The 19,638-nt window shown below is 36.8% G+C and overlaps 1 protein-coding gene across 4 annotated transcripts in view; it reads left to right on the forward strand.

The window, feature by feature from the left end:
- The window catches only part of alk (ALK receptor tyrosine kinase), a 419,464-nt gene that overhangs the window by 393,579 nt on the left and 6,247 nt on the right, over positions 1 to 19,638 (forward strand). For all 4 annotated transcript variants that reach the window (XM_039665984.2, XM_089120560.1, XM_089120559.1 and 1 more), the window contains 10 exons: positions 239 to 409; positions 498 to 596; positions 2,382 to 2,537; positions 3,577 to 3,687; positions 4,724 to 4,910; positions 6,564 to 6,654; positions 7,135 to 7,199; positions 7,294 to 7,423; positions 9,169 to 9,266; positions 12,336 to 12,428. In XM_039665984.2, the coding sequence (XP_039521918.2) occupies positions 239 to 409; positions 498 to 596; positions 2,382 to 2,537; positions 3,577 to 3,687; positions 4,724 to 4,910; positions 6,564 to 6,654; positions 7,135 to 7,199; positions 7,294 to 7,423; positions 9,169 to 9,266; positions 12,336 to 12,428 (1,201 nt within the window). The remainder of the gene's footprint in view (positions 1 to 238; positions 410 to 497; positions 597 to 2,381; positions 2,538 to 3,576; positions 3,688 to 4,723; positions 4,911 to 6,563; positions 6,655 to 7,134; positions 7,200 to 7,293; positions 7,424 to 9,168; positions 9,267 to 12,335; positions 12,429 to 19,638) is intronic.

Consider the following 19,638-nt stretch of genomic DNA (forward strand, 5'->3'; position numbering starts at 1 on the left):
TTGACATCTGAAATAATTTTCCACATTTTATTTGGTCATTTGCATGCTAAGCAACAGCACTGACCTGCTTTAGAAGTACAGGGATGTTCTTTGGACACTTCTCTGGAGACATCTCTGTGATACTCTGCATTCTTAGATCTGTTAGAGGATGATGCAAATAAAGCCACCTGTTGTGAAATTAATTAGCCACACAGAGAAAGTGAACTGTCTGTTTTTATGATGTCTCTGTGTATTTTAGGTGGTGGTGGAGGCTGGAATGACAGTGCCCCTGTTCCCCAAGGTGGTAGACCACTCATTTTAGGAGGTCAGGGAGGGGAACCCTGTCAAGTCATAGGCTGGAAAACTCGAGGAGGTTTTGGAGGTGGTGGGGGATCCTGCACGGCTGGTGGAGGAGGTGGAGGATACAGAGGTTAGACGAAATGTCAGCCTTGATTTTCATGCATCTTAATTTTATGAGTTTTGCCACATTTTAAGACTTCTCTCCTCCATGGCTAAAGGGGGCAGCGCCTGGCATGATAATGATCCCAGAATGGATGGCGATGATGGAACATCGTTTATAAGTCCTGACGGCGAGATATACCTGGAACCACTCAAAGGTAAAACAAGAAAGTGTCTTTAGTTGTGTTCCAAAGTGCATACTATACACTATGCACTTATAATTTGTACTATGCAAAGAATGCTTTCTAAGGTTATTCTGTCTCACAGTATCAGAGGATGATAGATCCTCCAATTCCACTACTTAAGGAACACTGAGACAGTCGAGTGCATGAAGTGTCCAACATTCCACACTTCCACATGTTTTTAAGTGCCCTTTTTAGGGGATCAAGTACATAGCGCTGAAACCCTACTGTAATTGTTAGAATTTACAAGGATCAGCATTCTCCACTAAAACTGATCGGGCAGACCAAACCGTAAGTCGTAGAGACTTGAAACTTTGAGGGATGCTACAACCAACAAAGGCTCATCCCAGTTGGACTGGCAGGGGCGCTACAACGATCAAAAGTGGCTCTTAAAGCAAGGTGCTTAACTCTGTGGTTTCAGGAGGACTGCAAGTTGTTTTTATTTTAAACGGGTCTTTATTATAAGGAATCAACAAGTGTTAGATATTACACCTTTAAAGGTACACAATATAACTTTTTGAGTCAATACATTATCAATCCTTTTTCCCCAATTCACTAAGGTAAGCCTATTATGAGTGTTTGACAGTTTAGTGTTGATAGTTTAGACCTGATGGAATGGTTTTCGTGGGAAATTGTGTACATACGTCAGTTGCCAGTGTGTGTCTCGTCATATCAGTAAATAGAGAAAAGTTGACCCTCCTACTTTGACGCGTGTCTGGTGTGTGAGTGGCAGAGGTTATTTGTCACAACGAGCGAGAAAGGTTTACATGGAGCCGCTAAATCCCCAACCTCCGGAGAATTGCCCGTTTTAAAAAGAGAACGTGACAGAGCTCGTAATAAAACATGAATCAACATTAGCATGGCTTTTCAAAAATGACGGTGCACAGATATTTTATTGAACAGATAAATTGCCATACTATGCAGCTCTCTAACAAAGGTCCTTGTAAAGCATTATCTATTGTGATGGGTCATTTCATTATGGTTGTTGTTGCATTGTGCTAGAATTGAATATCAAGTGTTTATTAATGTGTAAAGCTACAGTAACATCTTCAGCTAGTCATCTTGAGATCCTTTCCATCTAAACCGGTTATATCTCTTAGGCAGTAGGATAACATATCCATGCAGAGGTAAAGCACAACCAAAACAATGTTCTTCCACAAAATGCACACCGTTTTTTTTTTTTTTTTTTTTTTTTTAAAGCTAGACCCAGACAGCAAACTGACATTGAATCAACGTGGAAATGACGTCTCTCATGACATTGAAACAATGTTGATTTTGCTCATCGAATTACGTCAGACGCGGCATTCTTCAAAGCTAAATGAAAATCGAAAATTGGTTTGCTTTCATAACGTTGAAACAACGCCTTGATTTCAAGTTGATTTTCCGTTAGTTTTGAAAGAATGACGCGTCTGACGTTGGTTCAACGTTAATTCGATGAGCAAAACAATGTCAGATCAACGTTTTTTCTATGTCATATTTCCACGTTGATTCAATGTCAGTTTGCTATCTGGGGAGGGCCAATGGTTACATAGTGTACGTTTAAGTAAGCATTCATTTAGCAGATGCTCCTATTTAAAGAACATACTGTACACTACAGGACCCTTATTACTGGGACAGTATCCCTGCAGACACCTGGATTAAGGTGTCTCACAATGGTAACAGTTCACCCCTGTGGGGATCAAAGCAACAACCTTCAGATTGTAAGCCACAATCTTTACTGCTACACCTCACCATCCCCCTGTACGGTAATGTGGTTTCCAGGCATGGAAGGCGATGGAGAAGTTCTAATCAACCCAGTGCAGAACTGCAGTCACTGTGAGTCAGGAGAGTGCCATGAGACCTCTGAGGGCATGGTGTGTTACTGCGATGAAGAGCTCACGCTGGCCCCGGACGGAGTTTCCTGCATCAACTCCACCGGTTAGTTCATTTATAACACACTTCACCACAGTCAGATGAACGACTGTCTCATAAAATGGTAAAATGAATGTCTGGGAAGAGTGTACTCTCAATAATAAAGTTCTTTCTCGAGGGCGGCACTTAAAGGATACTGTAAACCCAGCTCAATTCTCTGCCATTTAGACTGTCTATGACAGAGGTCACCGCGGTGAACTTTAGCTCTCTTTGTCAGCTTGTACTCAAAAAGAAAGAAAAGATAAAACACTCCACTGTTGCACACCTCGTTTAGCTCTTGTTTCGTTCATTTACAATATGTTACACATCTCTATTTCTCTATTACATAAATGTTCATTAAGTGAGTTAAAGTCCATGATGCTGATCTGACATGTGCATATAGTGGTTCTGAGTTAAAGGAGTAGTTCACTTTTGAAAAATCTTTTGCTGATAATTTACTCACCCCCATGTCATCCAAGATGTCCATGTCTTTCTTTCTTCAGTCGAAAAGAAATTAAGGTTTTTGATGAAAACATTCCAGGATTTTTCTCCATATAATGGACTTCAATGGGAACCAAACGGTTCAAGGTCCGAAAGACACTTTCAGTACAAACTGTAAACTGTTCAAAGGGCTTTAAACGATTCCTAGACGATGAATAAGGGTCGAAACGATCGCTCATTTAATAAATAAATGACAAAGTTTAAGTTTTATAAGCTCAAATGGTCACCTTGCTCTGTTCTGTGATGCGCGTTTGTGACTCTCCTGTTCGAACTCGTTCATTAAAATGAACAAAGTTTTTCGAGTCATTTGGTTGATTCAACGAACGAAATGAACGAATTGACTCGGAAAAAGATTTGTCCATTATATGGAGAAAAATCCTGGAACGTTTTCATCAAAAACCTTAATTTCTTTTCGACTGAAGAAAGAAAGACATGGACATCTTGGATGACATGGGGGTGAGTAAATTATCAGCAAAAGTTTTTTTGAAAACTGCACCTTTAACAGTTTCAAATATGTAAACCTGCCTCATGTGAAGGGCATGTTCATTTCTGTGTGTTTGTGTAGAGGTGTCTCTGTTGCCCGTCCAGCCGCCGTCTCATCTGGCACTGGGTTTGTCTGTGGGGACGTCCGCGCTCATCGCTGCTTTGCTGTTGGCTGTTTCAGGCATTATGATCAGTAAGTAGACCATGTCAAATCCTGTAAATGAGCATAGTTTCATTGTCGCATTGATCTTTTTTTGGTTTTAGAAACAATGAGGATAAAACTGCACTTGCAGACAGATCACAGAAAATTATGTGTAAATGCTGTGCACTTTGTGTTTCACTGAATGATATGAATGTGGTCTTACATATACATTATACTGACACCTATAGGTTTGGATGTATGAACGCTTTGTGTTATCGATGCCATTGAGAAATTTTATAGAAATTTTAAATATTCTTTTCTTTATTTTTCTTTTTAATTAAAACAAAAAAAGAAAAAAAAAACAGAAAACTACATAATTAAATAAATTATTACAATTTGTGAAACATAAAAATATGTTTGCTGAAATTATATTCAGTGTGTAAATCATTTGTAACATTTTTTTTTTTTTTAAATCCACATCTTTACGATCTGTATGGTAATAATGTTAAATAGCTTATGCACATGCCACGCAAGCTGTGAATATATTTGGCATCTTGTTTACACAATGCATTAACCACAGGTTCTCTCCCTCTCTCTCACACACACACACACACACACAAACACGGAGTGCCATCACACCTAACACATCATCTGTCCATCTCCACTGTAGTAGCAGTCTCTGAGTGATAAATAGAATAGACGCATGATAAATGGGCTGTTAACTTGGCTCTGACAAGTCTTGTCGGTTTACACTTTATGAATAAATCACTTCCAGATGCCACACTAATGTGTTTACTGCCGGGGTCAAGTCCACCAAACGTGGGCAAACATGCCTGTTCGGAAAAACTTTGTATGTCATTTCAGTTTGCAATGAACATTAAAATTACAGAGGACATTACTTTGAATGTAATAAACATGATGCCAACGCACATTAAATTAGTCTCATTTCAAAAGAAATAAATAAAAATAATATTTTTGCATCGTTAAATGAAATTGTAAAAGAAATTACTATAACACAGCAGTTTCCACAAGGAATTTGAAATGAATGCCAACAGAAAAATGTCATGCTGTGGTGATTATTGTCCAGTGTACAGACGCAAACACACCGAGCTCCAGTCCATCCAGTTGGAGCTGCAGAGTCCCGACTGTAAGCTGAGCAAACTGAGAGCTTCCACCATCATGACCGACTACAATCCCAACTACTGCTTTGGTGGGAAGACCGCCTCCGTCAATGACCTGAAGGAGGTCCCACGGAGGAACATCTCTCTCACTAGGTTAGGAACATCACTGTGTCCCGGTTCCATATATATGTTGCAGTAATTTGTACAGAAATGTATTTACAGTAGTAATACACCCACTCACTGTTTGGGATAGCGAACAGCTTTTCCTACTCTATACAGAAAATAAATAACAGAAGACAACAAAAATAATTACAGATGAACACGTACTGGACACCACTAAACATCAGTGATTTTATTATTTCTTTCCTAGCTTGGTTTGGACAGAATTTTGCCCTTCTTTTCAACCAATGTACTGTAGATAGCTTATCGCAGCATGCACTATATGGTGTGTAAGTTAAGTTAAAGGATTAGTTCACTTTTGAAAAAACTTTTGCTGATAATTTACTCACCCCCATGTCATCCAAGATGTCCATGTCTTTCTTTCCTCAGTCGAAAAGAAATTTAGGTTTTTGATGAAAACATTCCAGGATTTTTCTCCATATAATGGACTTCAATGGGAACCAAACGGTTCAAGGTCCAAAAGATAGTGTTAATAACAGTTTCAGATGCAGCTTCAAATGTCTTTAAACGACACCAGACGATGAATAAGGGTCTTATCATGCGAAACGATCGGTTATTTCAATGCTTATTCCAAAAATTTAACTTTTCTAAGGACAAATGCTAGCCTTGCTCTATTCTGTGAGGCGCGTTTGTAACGTCACGTAATACGTAATTACGTTCAAAAGGTCACGGGCGACGTAGCCACAAGTACAGAGTCAGAGTGTTTACAAGTTGAACGCATAGGTTGAATGTGAAAACTAACTCAAACGCCGTTTACAAAAAAAGAATTAAAAGGTAAAACAACGATGTCGGACGATTTTGATTCTGTACTTCCGGCTACGTCGCCCGTGACCTTTTGAACGTAATTACGTACTGCGTGACGTTACAAACGCGCCTCACAGAATAGAGCAAGGCTAGCATTTGTCCTTAGAAAAGTTACATTTTTGGAATAAGTTTACGAAATAACCGATCGTTTCGCATGATAAGACCCTTATTCATCGTCTGGTGTCGTTTAAAGACATTTGAAGCTGCATCTGAAACAGTTATTAACTGTCTTTTGGACCTTGAACCATCCGGTTCCCATTGAAGTCCATTATATGGAGAAAAATCCTGGAATGTTTTCATCAAAAACCTAAATTTCTTTTCGACTGAGGAAAGAAAGACATGGACATCTTGGATGACATGGGGGTGAGTAAATTATCAGCAAAAGTTTTTTCAAAAGTGAACTAATCCTTTAAATGCAGAGGACACATTCTGAGTATGGGTTACCCGACTCGGCCTTCACATCAAAAAGAGAGAAATAGAGAATCGTTCCTGTAGAGTAAATCATTGTATCGCTCACATCTGGGCAAATCGTGTGCCAGTCACAGAGCTGGTCAATGCAGAGCTTATTGGTGATTTAAAATGTCACCATCGAAAGTGATGGCAACTAATGTAAATCAATATTTACATACTATGATTGAGGTAAATGTATCTCTCCACATGTGTCCCACACTGTCCCGAAAACAAAATCACATCTACTGTCCACCAGATGGTCACCCCGTGAAACAGTCGATAAAAATGAATGTTCCAATGAGTGAAATCTGAAATGTATTTTGTGATATAATTTGACAAAATGAGTAACAATAATGTATGTTTTGTTTGTAGAGGACTGGGTCATGGGGCATTTGGAGAGGTCTATGAAGGACTAGCCGTGGGGATCCCAGGGGAGCCCAGCCCGATGCAGGTCGCTGTAAAGGTCAGATCTGCATTCTGTCTTTCACATCACTGTTCAAAGAGTTTAGGGTTAGTAAGAGCTTTTAATGTTTTTGAAAGAAGTATTTTACCCAGGCTGCACATATTTGATCAAAAAATGCAGTAAAAACTGTTATTGCAATTTAAAATAGCTGTTTTCAATTGTATTATATTTTAAGCGACACATCAATCCTTCAGACATCATTTGGTGCTCAAGAAAAATTTCTTATTATGAATATTGGAACCATTCTACTACTGAAGATCCAAATATATACTAAATACTGTTCTTTTGAACTTCCTATTTATCAAACAATCCCAAAAAAAAAAACTTTTCAAAAATAATGTTCCTAATAATCCTTTAGGTAGGTGTGTATCCCCATGAGTGTTTGATAAATAAGAAGTTCAAAAGAACAGCATTGGATGAATGCATGGATGGATGATTTCATGATGTGTAGATTTGATGATCAGATGATTCTTTGATTAGACTCTTCCTGAGGTGTGCTCTGAGCAGGACGAACTGGACTTTTTAATGGAAGCTCTAATAATCAGGTAAAAATAAGCACACGAGATCCATCATTTCATATGCAAATTTATCAGGACACTTTAGCAAAAGACCACATTTCTTTTTCTCTTCCTCTGACAGCAAGTTTAGTCACCAAAACATTGTGCGGTGCATCGGGGTGAGTCTCCAGGCTCTGCCTCGCTTCATTCTGCTGGAACTGATGGCTGGAGGGGATCTCAAGAGCTTCCTCAGGGAAACTAGACCCAGACTAGTAAGAACACACACATGCACACAGAAGCCACTTTTCCACTGTCTGGCCAAACCACTCTCGTTGCTTAACCGTTCGTTCCGTGCCGATCCAGCCCAGCCGGTACGAATATGGTTTCATTTTCCCCTGAGAGGCTGATAACAGATCTTTCTAGAATGCAAAACAAACTGCGCCAGTCGTTGCCTTTTGTAATGCTAGAGTTTATAGACGGATCAGAGATGTAAATAGTGATTGTGTTATGGAGGATGATCAGATATTTATTTGAAATTTATAATTAAATTGTGTTTACTTTGCTAAAATAGCACACTTGGCCAGCTACGGAGAAACCCACAGCCAGGCAACAGCCAACTGTGATAGGAATTCCAGGCCGAGAAAGATTTGTAATCATGCTAAAGTGGACCAAGTGGAAATATAACTGGAACCGTTAAATTCTTAGAATTTAGAATTCTTGCCATTCTTGGAACCGTTTGGCGAGAAAAGTGGCGCGAGAGAGAGAGAGAGGCACAGAATCTTCACAGTGTTATTATATTGCCTACATAAACCTCATTAAGTTGCTTTTCATTATTTTGTTAATATAATTGTTTGCCTTTGGATTATTTTAATAGTTGTGACATGTAATAAATTGAAATTTCATCATTACAAATGTGCAATTACGAATACATGACATTAATTTCAATAGAAATGACACTTGTTTCAAAGACAAATTAAGTAATTATGAAATTGCACTTTAGTGTTATTAAAGGGTTAGTTCACCCAAAAATGAAAATTCTGTCAGTATTTACTCACCCTCATGTTGTTCCAACCCCGTAAGACCTTCGTTCATCTTCGGAACACAAATTAAGATATTTAAGATATTAAGATCGCTCCTGCATACTAGTCCATAGGCTTCTTGAGGGAATGACTCTTGCTGGCATCAAAAAGTCATTAAAGACATCGTTAAAATAGTCCAAGTGACTACAGTGGCTATCAAACGACGAGAACACTTTTTGTGCGCAAAAACAAACAAAAATAACGACTTTATTTCAACTATTCACTTCCTTCTCCATGGGCCTGTAGTCAGTTAACGTAGTGTGATTGCGTAAAGCTACGTCACACGAAGGCTCACTATTGGCCGACGCTGGTCATGTGTGTGTGATGCGTGTGACGTACAATAACAGAAGCTTACGCTATTAAACTAGTAACCTGACTCGCGCAGAGGGAGAAATAAACGAATAGTTGAAATAAAGTCGTTATTTTTGTTGTTTTTGTGCACAAAAAGTGTTCTCGTCGTTTGATAGCCACTGTAGTCACTTGGACTATTTTAACGATGTCTTTAATGACTTTTCGAGGACAGCAAGAGCCAGTCCCTCAAGAAGCCTATGGACTAGTATGCAGGAGTGATCTTAATATCTTAAATATCTTAATTTGTGTTGCGAAGATGAACGAAGGTCTTACGGGGTTGGAACAACATGAGGGTGAGTAAATACTGACAGAATTTTCATTTTTGGGTGAACTAACCCTTTAACTATGACTTTAGCCTCAATGAAATCCTAATATTGTAATATAATAGCAAACCCACTACACATAAACGCAAACAAGACCGAACACAGAACTGCAGAAATGCAGGACTTGAATACATGGAGAGAACAAATTTGTGAATTAAAATAGGAACTATGGAAACTAAAAGGCACAGGGAACTCAACAACACAACAGACATAAAACTAATCATCACAATACCCATTATTCTGAATTCCTGTCCTGTTTCCCAGGAGCACCCTTCCAGTCTAACCATGGTAGATCTTCTCAACATAGCCAGAGACATCGCCCGCGGCTGCCAGTACTTAGAGGAGAACCAGTTTATCCACAGGTATCATTTCCAGCACCCCTACACACTTTACAGACCAATTTAACAACACAGATGGATGATCTGCTTTTCTATGAAGTCAGCACAAATGCATCGCTCCTCGACTCCGTTCAGGAGTTCTGCTTCCCTCTTGTGCCTGCAATGGGAGTCCTGCTTCTTTTTGACACTCGCATCCAGAATAGCATGAAAAATGAGTCCACTTAGAGCTCATTTATGCTACATGAGCAGTCCAGTCATCAATCCAGCTATAAAACTGAGACACTTACCCATCTGCAGTTTCCTACTAAACAGCCAAGTTAAGATATATCTAGGTCTTCAAATTCAACTGTTTGATCCAAGCCTTGGGGGATTGATTGTTTTGCCCTTTTTTAGCATAAAAGGCTGTCCGATATAGGGTGTCCGACACAAAATGCCTTCAAATGGTACTACAAGTAATTGGAAACATGACTATCATGACTCGACCTTCAAAAAGAATTGGGAATAGTTTTGCAGATCAAGACTTCTTTCTGTCCTTATAACTGATAACCACTTTGTAGCTTTTTTTGGCTATGAACCACTCACTTATCTGAAAACAAGCAGTTTTTTGCTTATGTTTTTGTTTATTATGTGAGGTTTTGAGGCAAGTAAACTTTGAAGGGAAATTTGATTTATGTTGATTGATTGAATACCAAGAGTATTGTAAGTTAAAATACTTTGGAAAACACTTTACAAAGGATATAAATGAATAGAAACCGGATTGGAATTGTCAATTTTAGCCACTCTCTCCTTTTTTGTGTTGAACGCTTTAGCCGCCAATGACAGAAATTTTCGTCTTTCCGTGTTTTCACTGTTATTCGGTAGGGGCCGCTATTACACAACTTTTGAAAGAATACCAAATTAGTACTGGGCGCAATGACAAAATCTGATATCGATCCGATACCAAATACATATAGGGTCAGTATTGCCGATACCAATACGATACTTTCTAAAAAAAAATAAATAAAAAAAAAACTTTTGTGTGGGAGAGAGCAGTATGTCATTAATTCTTTAAGGAAATCTTTTTTTAATTAATGTATTGAAGTGCACACAATTATTAGTTATTAGACACTGTAGAATGAATGTGTTACAGCCTTTAAAATATATATATATATATACATATATAAATATTTAAAAAAGCAAAAAAAGCAAAGCAAATGACATAAATTGAAATAAAGTGTGTAAGCAGATGCATGTATAAAATAACGCGATCATCAAAATTAAACAGCATATAAATCAAAACTGCCTAATATTACTGAATGAAATGTCGACCCAGGACGAGCTACAGGAAACTTTGGGAGTGTTGGTGGAATTGATCCTGTGTTTTGATCATCCTCATGAATCTGATCTGGATGTAGTCTTTGACAAAAATGTCATTTTCTCAACTTTTTCCTCAAAATGTTTTTTATTTATGAAACCCACATTCAAGTGTTGTAAGAAAAGAAGACATGAAGCCAAGATTAAAAAAGGCATGAAGCCAATGTTCTTTCTTTTGATATATTGCATATTCATTGCATATATTGCAAAGTTTTGGTGGCTAACAACTTTTTTTTTTAACTCTGGTGGGGAAAGAGTTCATACTGTATGCAACAAATGGTTAGTTCTTTCAGAATGAGAATGATCTCTCAAAATATCCATCCTTCACTCTCAGTTTAAAAGTCACTAATATAATGTTTGAGATGTAGTGTTTTTTTAACAGTCAATTGTGAATGAAAATGATTACTACAGTATAATCAGCCATTGTTTTGGTATTTAAATTGTAAACAATATACTATTTTAATTATATATATATATATATATAATTTAAATTGTATTATATATTAAATATATATAGTTAACTAATATCTCACAAATTCCCTCTAATTTACATAATTTTTAATTTGTTCAGCAATCTTTGGTTGTTCTTGACTGATAAGATGAGACTTCTTTCCTGGTTCTCCACAGTTATAGACAGAAAGATTCATCTGACACCTTAAGTGATGTTATAACTATAATGCAACTATCAGGAGTTTATTAATCCTGACATTTATTCATCCTACTGTATCTAGGTGACGTCAGAGATGCCAAAATAAGGCAGGCGCTGTTAATGAATGTGTTGTTGCTCAATCGTCTATCTATAGACTACTGCCAGTGACACATTCATGCGGACTGAGCTTGTGCTTAACTGTGGTGTCAAACACTTTCAGTGTTGACTGATTAGTGGCTTATAATTGGAGTGTTCTCTCTTTGCTAGCAGTGAAGATGATGAGTCGTTCATTTGACATGCTCTAAATATGTATGACAGCATCTCGCATCGGTGCAGTTAACTCAAAATACAATCTGGATATCAGTGATGGTTACACTTTACAATAAGGGTTCATTAGTAAACATAGTTAACTACATGGGTTAAAATGAGCTGCACTTCTATACACTCTAAAAAATGCTGGGTTGTTTTAACCCAACTTTGGGTCAAATATGGACTAACCCAGCCGTTGGGTTAAATTTTTACATTACATTTTTAACCCAACATTTCGGGTTTGTCCATATTTGACACAAAATTGGGTTAAAACAACCCAGCATTTTTTAGAGTGTAGAATTTATTCATCTTTGTTAATGTTAATTTCAACATTTACTAAAATGCTATTAAAATCAAAGGTTGTATTTGTTAACATTAGTTAATGCACTGTTGAACTATCATGAACAAAGAATTAGCAGCTGAACGTGTATTAACTAATGTCAACAAATATGAGCAAATACTGTAATAAATGCTAGTTAATATAATGTTAACCTTACTGTAGTTTTACTGACAACAGACATAATAGATTGCTAAAAGTACCATAGTTTAAGAAAACTATATTACATATGCACAAATTTTATTTAGAGTATTATACTGGAAACAATTGTAGTCCACAATATTGTTGCTGAACAGTGTTTAACATCTTGAGCTGGCAGTGCTCTTGGTGAATATATTTGTGTGATAAAATATTGGTGTTATGGATTTTTTTTAATCATTATTCTATTTTAAATTGTATGTAAATGTGTGTGTCTGCTAAATTCTCCGTCTTGTATTCCTAACAGGGATATTGCTGCCAGGAACTGTCTTCTGACCTGCAAAGGTTCGGGGAGGGTGGCTAAGATTGGTGACTTTGGCATGGCCAGAGACATCTACAGGTATGGCACGTATGAGCTCATAAATCACTTTAAACCCTCATTGGGGTTGGAATAATTAATTCAATAATTAAATATTCAAGCAACAGTTCACAGAACATAGAGATGCTGACTCATATTTGAAATTAAAACAACATGACAGTTCTATTTTGCATCTGTGTCTATATTCAATTGGCCGTAAAATATGAAGGACTGTAATTCGGCTGCTTTATTTCCTCCGCGGTATTTCAGCTGAGAAAAGATGAAAGCGTACCTCATTCTGAAAATCCAATTGCAAACTTTTATTATCAACATATTTCTCTTTTTAAGGCAAGAGTCAAGCAAACTAAATTAGTAAGAGCTCAGCTAATTCAAAGGGCAGATTTCGATTTCCTTATTATTTACACAGAGGTTTAGCAGCGTGGAGCGACACTGGTTAAATGTTCTCATGGCTATGCTTGATGTAACACTGCCGTAACTCTCATACATTTTCTGAACGCATGGAATGGAACATTTGAGTTGTCTGATTATAATTGGACATTACTTGCTAATTTATGCATAATGTGCACTGTTTAGATGTGCATTGTCTTAAACCAGATGCTAATTTGCGTTGCTCTTGGTAGATTGCATTGGTCATCATGGAAATGATCCAGCCACTCTTTTCCATAATGCAAAATGTACTATGACTGCTATGTTCAGTTCAGTTCAGGTCAGCAAGTATCTACACCACTGATGTCCCCTTCAATCATTCAATCAATTCATGTATATTCAAATCCAAAGACAGTGAAGCCATGTGGTGTTTAGAGAGGTAAGAATCGAACAATCGCCATGTCTTCATAAGCTATATTTCCAGATATCGTCTTTAGAGAGATACACAATTTGTGAATCGTCCTTTGACATTATTCGTCAGAATGAAAGGAGTTGTGAGCTTGACTGCCTCGCATGCGCTACTGAAACGTGTGCCTGAAAATGGCTCACTTAGCTAGTGAAAGAAGGGTATTATTAGCCAGAGAAAAGCTGAAGGGAAAAGACGGATCCTTGTTTTACTCCCTCCGGAGCGTTGCCATAAAAGCGTGCTCTAATTGCTGATGTAGATTTGTCTTGCATTTTCCCGCTGAGTTCTGCAGACAGGACAGGAGTTCAGAGCTGTGAGGAAAATGCGATCGGGGATGAGGAGAATTACAGTGGAGGTTTGCGTGAATATATCATCTCATCTTCTGAGAGTGGAGAATGCTGAGATGTGATTAATTTCATTCACATAGGTTACTTCACATTGTCCTCAACCTTTTCATTGTCGCTGTGGTCGTCCAAAAGCCAATTAGGGAAGTTGACTAGTTTAACTAGTATTTTCTGCTCAATATTTTTAGTATAGTCCTATAAAGAGGATGCATTTAGAGATGCAAAGTCTTTGAGGGGGATTTAGCGTGTTGACGGCAAACAGTACGACTGTTAGCCTTATTAAAACTCTTTCTGACAAGCTGCATCTCTAAATTGATCCTCTTTAAAGTGCCCTGCTTAGATATAAAAGCTCAAAAAATCAAACGCCACTAAATCGATCAAAACATAGCTTTTATCGCATCCTACAATAAGGCAGTCATTGCTGGAGTCCAAACCTCTTCCTGCTTTTATGCACAATCCATTGTTTTTTGAGGACTAAAGAATATTGATATGAAGTGTATTTATTTGTTGGATTATTGAATTCTTGTCAATCTCTTTGTGTTGTATTCTGTTCTAGCATGCTGTCTTTAAATACAAGAGCATCCTGTAAATCCCCTGAAAAACCTTAAATCACCCTTATTATACAAGCCTTCCTTTAAGATCAAAATGAAAATTATAGTTTTTTTTTTTTTTTTGCTTTCAGTCCTTGCTATGTTGAAGTTACCTATATGCTGGTGTACATATAAATGTTGAAATGCAATATAGAGGCTATTCACTTTTCAATTTTCAAAGTTTAAAAATATTGATGGCCAAAAATATTGCTCTACACAGATTTTTGCCCAATCAAATGCTCTCTAGAATGCGAAAATCCCTCCCCAACATAACTTGGGACAAAGTAGCTAAAAGTTATTGGCGTATTTTCTATGAAGGGCTGAGCTCTTTGATATATCCCATCCCAAACTTGTTTCAAAGTGACGCATGTCAACACCACTTGTTTAGAGATTTATTTTTAGGTCTAAATGCACTTATTCAATTGTTAAATATGCACTTCCAACTTCCTGTTATCACTTTCTTCCTCAGTTTCATGAATTAATAGGCACCTTGCTCTCTGAGTGTGCCCTTCTTTTGAACCAGTAACTACTCCGCAACCATTAAAAAAATATGGTCATAATAGTGTGTATGAATTAGTGTTGTGGTCAAGACCAACCAAACCGAGATTAGTATGAAAAGTTTGTGACCATTAGTATGAATTTTCATCAATTTACTTTTTTGAGCCAATCCTGCATTGATTTTGAACCTGAACCAACAGTGACAAAAGAAATCTTAATTCTGGCCTATTGGAACCAAACAGTTGTGGGGCACCATTAACTACTCACCATAGTATTTTTTTTTTCTACCATGAAAGTAAATAGTGGCAAACAATCGTTCTTCAATATATCTTTCTTTGTGTTGAGCAGAAAAAAGAAACTCATACAGGTTTGCAACAACTTGAGGGTGAGGAAATTATGACAGAATTTTCCTTTTTGGGTGGAGTTTCCCTTTAAGTCTTAAGACCATTCTCAAAACCAAGTCCGATAAAGATCATTATTATGTGACTTCTCCTGTGGCCTCATGGGATAATAAATGAAGAGTTCAGATGCAAAAGCCTCTAAGTGCCATTTGAAATTTTCTTCTAGATTGATCATTTTTATCAAGCTCGTATATTTAAGTTATTAACTGACACTTAAATGACAATTAATAGGTAATCTTCATTGCCATTTAAGTGAAATAACTGAACTTAAATATATACAAGCTTGATAAAAATGATCATTCTAGAAGAACATTTCAAACGGCACTTAGAGGCTTTTGCATCTGAACTCTTCAAATTGTATATTGGATCCACACCTCAGACTCTAGGCTAAGGTAGCAAGACAAGTAGCCTACGGTTTTTACGAATACTGTTCATTTGGACATTCTCCCCTTTTCACATACAGTCTTTCACCTACTATTTAGGATGGAAGTATCTATGTCCATACACACACTTTTTAAAAAACGGACATTTGAAACACGAATATGGTGAGAAATACATGTATACTTTGGTTTATCCCAAAAATTGAGTTTATACTTAGTGTCTTTAACATCTCAAAGTGCCTCCCCCGCCTCATCTCCTCGACTGTGTCAGCTCACCGTCCCACAAGGGAGCAGATAGTCAGTGGCAGCACAAAGGTTCTCTGTGATCTTCTGCTATTTCCTACTTCAAAGGGTTTCATTGTTGGTTTCCCTCGAGTCCTGGCATGCGAGGTCCGTTCGCATGAGTGAAATTGCTGGAAACTCGGGTGTAATGTTAGTGTGTGAGGTGTGTTTTCATGCGGGAGGTGGAACCACAATCCCAGAAGGCCACACACTACCTTATATAGAACCAGAGCCCGATAAGACCAGCATCATCAAGATTTTGTCAAATGCTTTTGTATAGGAGACAGTCTGCAGTTTATCTTTTCAGCCTCAGTCTCTCATTTTCTTTTTGTGATAAATGCTCAGCATAATACTCTCCCAAGATTATTGCTTTAGCAACCTCAGGATAACTGTAACAAAAACAAACCTAGACAAGACCTATTTGTCTCTCTTTTTCTTCCTCTCTCACAATATTTACTTTTTACTGTTGTCAGCAGAGGGTTAGATATTGGAACTAGATCTTGATAACATCAGCTCTGGGTGAGGAAAATGATTTCAGACTTGCAATGATCGCACCATGAGAAATGTGAAGAAAGTCTCTCAGATATGGCATTCAGTAAAACTTATATATAATGTGTGGGATTGCTTGTGCAGAACTCACCTACACAGTATAAGGGGGTTCTGGGAGTTTGCCAGGATTGTTTGAGGTGTTTTTTTTATAGTAGATTTTAGTTGACTGGAGTGATGTTATGTGCAAAAAAAAAAAACCCTTAAAGGGATAGTTCCCCCCCAAAAAATAAAATCCTGCCATCATTTACCCACTTGTTTAATTTCAAACCTCTTTGCAATTTTTTTTTTTTTTTTTTTTTTTTTTTTGAGAAAGACTGGGATACAAACAAAACTGAACCCCTCGGCTTTTCATTGTATGGGAAACACCAATAACAATGACACAACTTTCAAAATATCTATTTTTTTGTTCTACCATAGAAATTGAGTCATACAGGTGTGCAATAATAAGAATAATAGATGACAGAATGTAATATAACAGTGTTATATAACATATAACAGTTATGGACATTTAAAAAGTTATTTTCATGCATGGTTTGGGATTTGCTTTGGGAAAAATTGATCTCATGGAAAACTGCAGACAGGATGTTGAATATTTTAGCAGCTAAAATCTATTTATGCTTTTTGAATTTCAAAATATTTCACAAAATGTTGAACACCTTAAATCTAGTGTATGTCGCATTGGATAAATGTGTCTACCAAATGCATAAATGTATGAAAATGCAATGATGTTACTGCTACTACTTTAGCATTTCTTAGCATTGCACCATTAAACTAAATTTGGAACATTGCATCCGAATTAAAATATGTCTTACATGTGTGAGTCCTGTTAAGGTGCAGTCCTGGTATTAGTGGGAGTGACATGATTTACTCTAATAGAACATGTTACTGGATCAACATCCTATTTTGGTTCCGGACCAACAATTGTATCATTTTGCATAGGCCAAACCATAACACTGAGCTAACCTAATATCGCTTTTCTATAATGCCCCAAGCTTAACCCTAAAATCTGATTTATAAAAATATTGGGTCCCACTTTATATTAAGTGGCTTTAAGTACTATGTACTTACATTGAAGTTACTACTTTGATACATTGGACTTATTGTGTACATACATGTTTTTACATTGTACTTATATTTTGAAAATACCTGCATGTAATTACAACTGTAATTAATTCATGTAATTACATTTGTAATTACACAGTTGATCCTTCCCTTACACCTCAGCCCACCATGAAACCTACCCATACCACCACACCTGTCCCTAACCATACCCATATCACACCTCAATAGCAGCAAAAGTGTTTTAAAATACAACCTGAACACAATAAGTACATTGTACTTATTTTCCTATGTAAGTACAAAGTACTTAAAGCCACTTAATATAAAGTGGGACCAAATATTGTTCCAGGACCCACTAGGATGTTCTCCTGGGTGCTTGTCCTACTATTTAGTGGCTAGATTCAGCTTTTAACTGCTTTATGACTAGTGGATTCACTTTAGTAAGAATAGGAAAACAATTGTCTTGATTCATTTGAATCATCTCAGGAAATGTACTTAACAAGTCCATAACATTTGCATGTACAATTAAACCATTGTACCGTAGAAGAAAACAAACAAATTAAGCAAGAGATGAACTCGGATGAACTAAGTCTAACTCTACCTAACCCTAATTTCCCCCTTAGATCAGAGATTCAAGACGGACTGATCTGATTTTTTGATAATTGATTCCACATTTATTTCTTGGACGTTGTTTATCTAGAACGTCTTCATATTTTATGAATAAAACGTGAATTAAGGCCCTGTTTACACGAGAACGCTCGCGGGTGAAAACGTAAAAAACGTTACTTTCCATCAACCCTAACTCTATCTTTCCTAACCCTAACTTACCCTTCTGAAATCAGGACGTTTGATGGTCAGGACCTGGACAGACATATACACTGTCTGGAAGTTAATTTACTTTACTTTCTAAAAACAAATGTTTTGGTTCAATAACAACAACAACAAAAGTTTGACTTATGCAACATCTAATGAAGTTTTGTTCAACCAACAAACTATTGCTTTAGAGGACTTTTATAATTTGTAGCATAAACACAAAAGTTTTAACTGATTACTCAAATGGAAAAAAAAAAATGACTTTTTCCAACTAATTTAATTTCAGCATAATTCAGTGGAAACAATTAATCTTAACTATCTGAGTTTAAATTAACAGCCAGCAGAGCATATGCTAAATGTATCTTGTTTAACATGTAAATTGAATGAACGAGTAAGATATATCACTAGCATTAGCACAGTCATTGCTCAATGTAATATTACCGTAATGCACTCAACCTCAACCTAAATGTCAAAGGTAACAGCATTAAACACTTACATGTCTTTCCCTTTCCTAAAAAAAATGCATGAAATGCCACTCCATTTAAATATTTATTCTCCTTTTCCAATCCAGTGCAAAGCATGCTATGAGCTTTAAATCCACTGGCAAATTTTCATCACAGAAGGACAAAAGTAATTGTAAAGGGGTGATGAACTGAGAAATCAAATTTTCCTTGAGATTTTATCATATTATAGAATATCCTGTAAGATTCGAAACTGAAAACGTCCTTGTTAGTCCAATAAAAGCTTTTATTGACGCCAGGCTCTGCAAATGACTCGTTTTACTATGACGTCAAAGAGGATAAAACACCACCCCCGCAGAAGAAGATCAACGCCTACTTCAACACGGCCGGTTTAGTCCTTTCTTTGTGACAAAAATATTTCAATTTATTTTGACGAAACTTTGAAATCAGAAGGAACAAACGAGAGACCCTAATTTAATATATTTTATTCTTCTTTCGTCAAAATTTTGTCAAACTGAAGATCAAGTCCTCATCTGGCTTCTCTTGCAGGTATAATATCAATCTCGAATCAGTCCCCCTCGTGGGGAACTGGATGTTGATTTTCTGAATTCATAGGTGTTCCTTGACCTAAAAAAAAGTCAGAACCCAATGGAAAATCAGATACATCACTCTAATATAGACCATTTCACAAGATGTAAACAACACTGGTCCAGAAGCACTTCCTGTTTCATTTTTTTAACACTACATAAAAGCTGGGATAAAATACAACCAACAGAACATTTAAAACTGAATCAAAAAGTTAAACAACATCTTTAAGATGTTTTCTTTACATGTGAAATAAAGAAAACAGTTACAAACTGAAACAGGAAGTGTTTCTGGACCAGTGTTGTTTACATCTTGTGAAATGGTCTATAATTACATACTTGACTCTTTCTGATTTTTAGAGTGCAATGCATCTCAAATGAACTAGGTCAGTCACTTTCCATAAATCCTAACCCTAACTTACCACTCTCAAATCTGAA

Source organism: Pimephales promelas, chromosome 15, assembly GCF_988280905.1.
Source record: "Pimephales promelas chromosome 15, fPimPro1.hap1.1, whole genome shotgun sequence".
Taxonomy (NCBI): domain Eukaryota; kingdom Metazoa; phylum Chordata; class Actinopteri; order Cypriniformes; family Leuciscidae; genus Pimephales; species Pimephales promelas.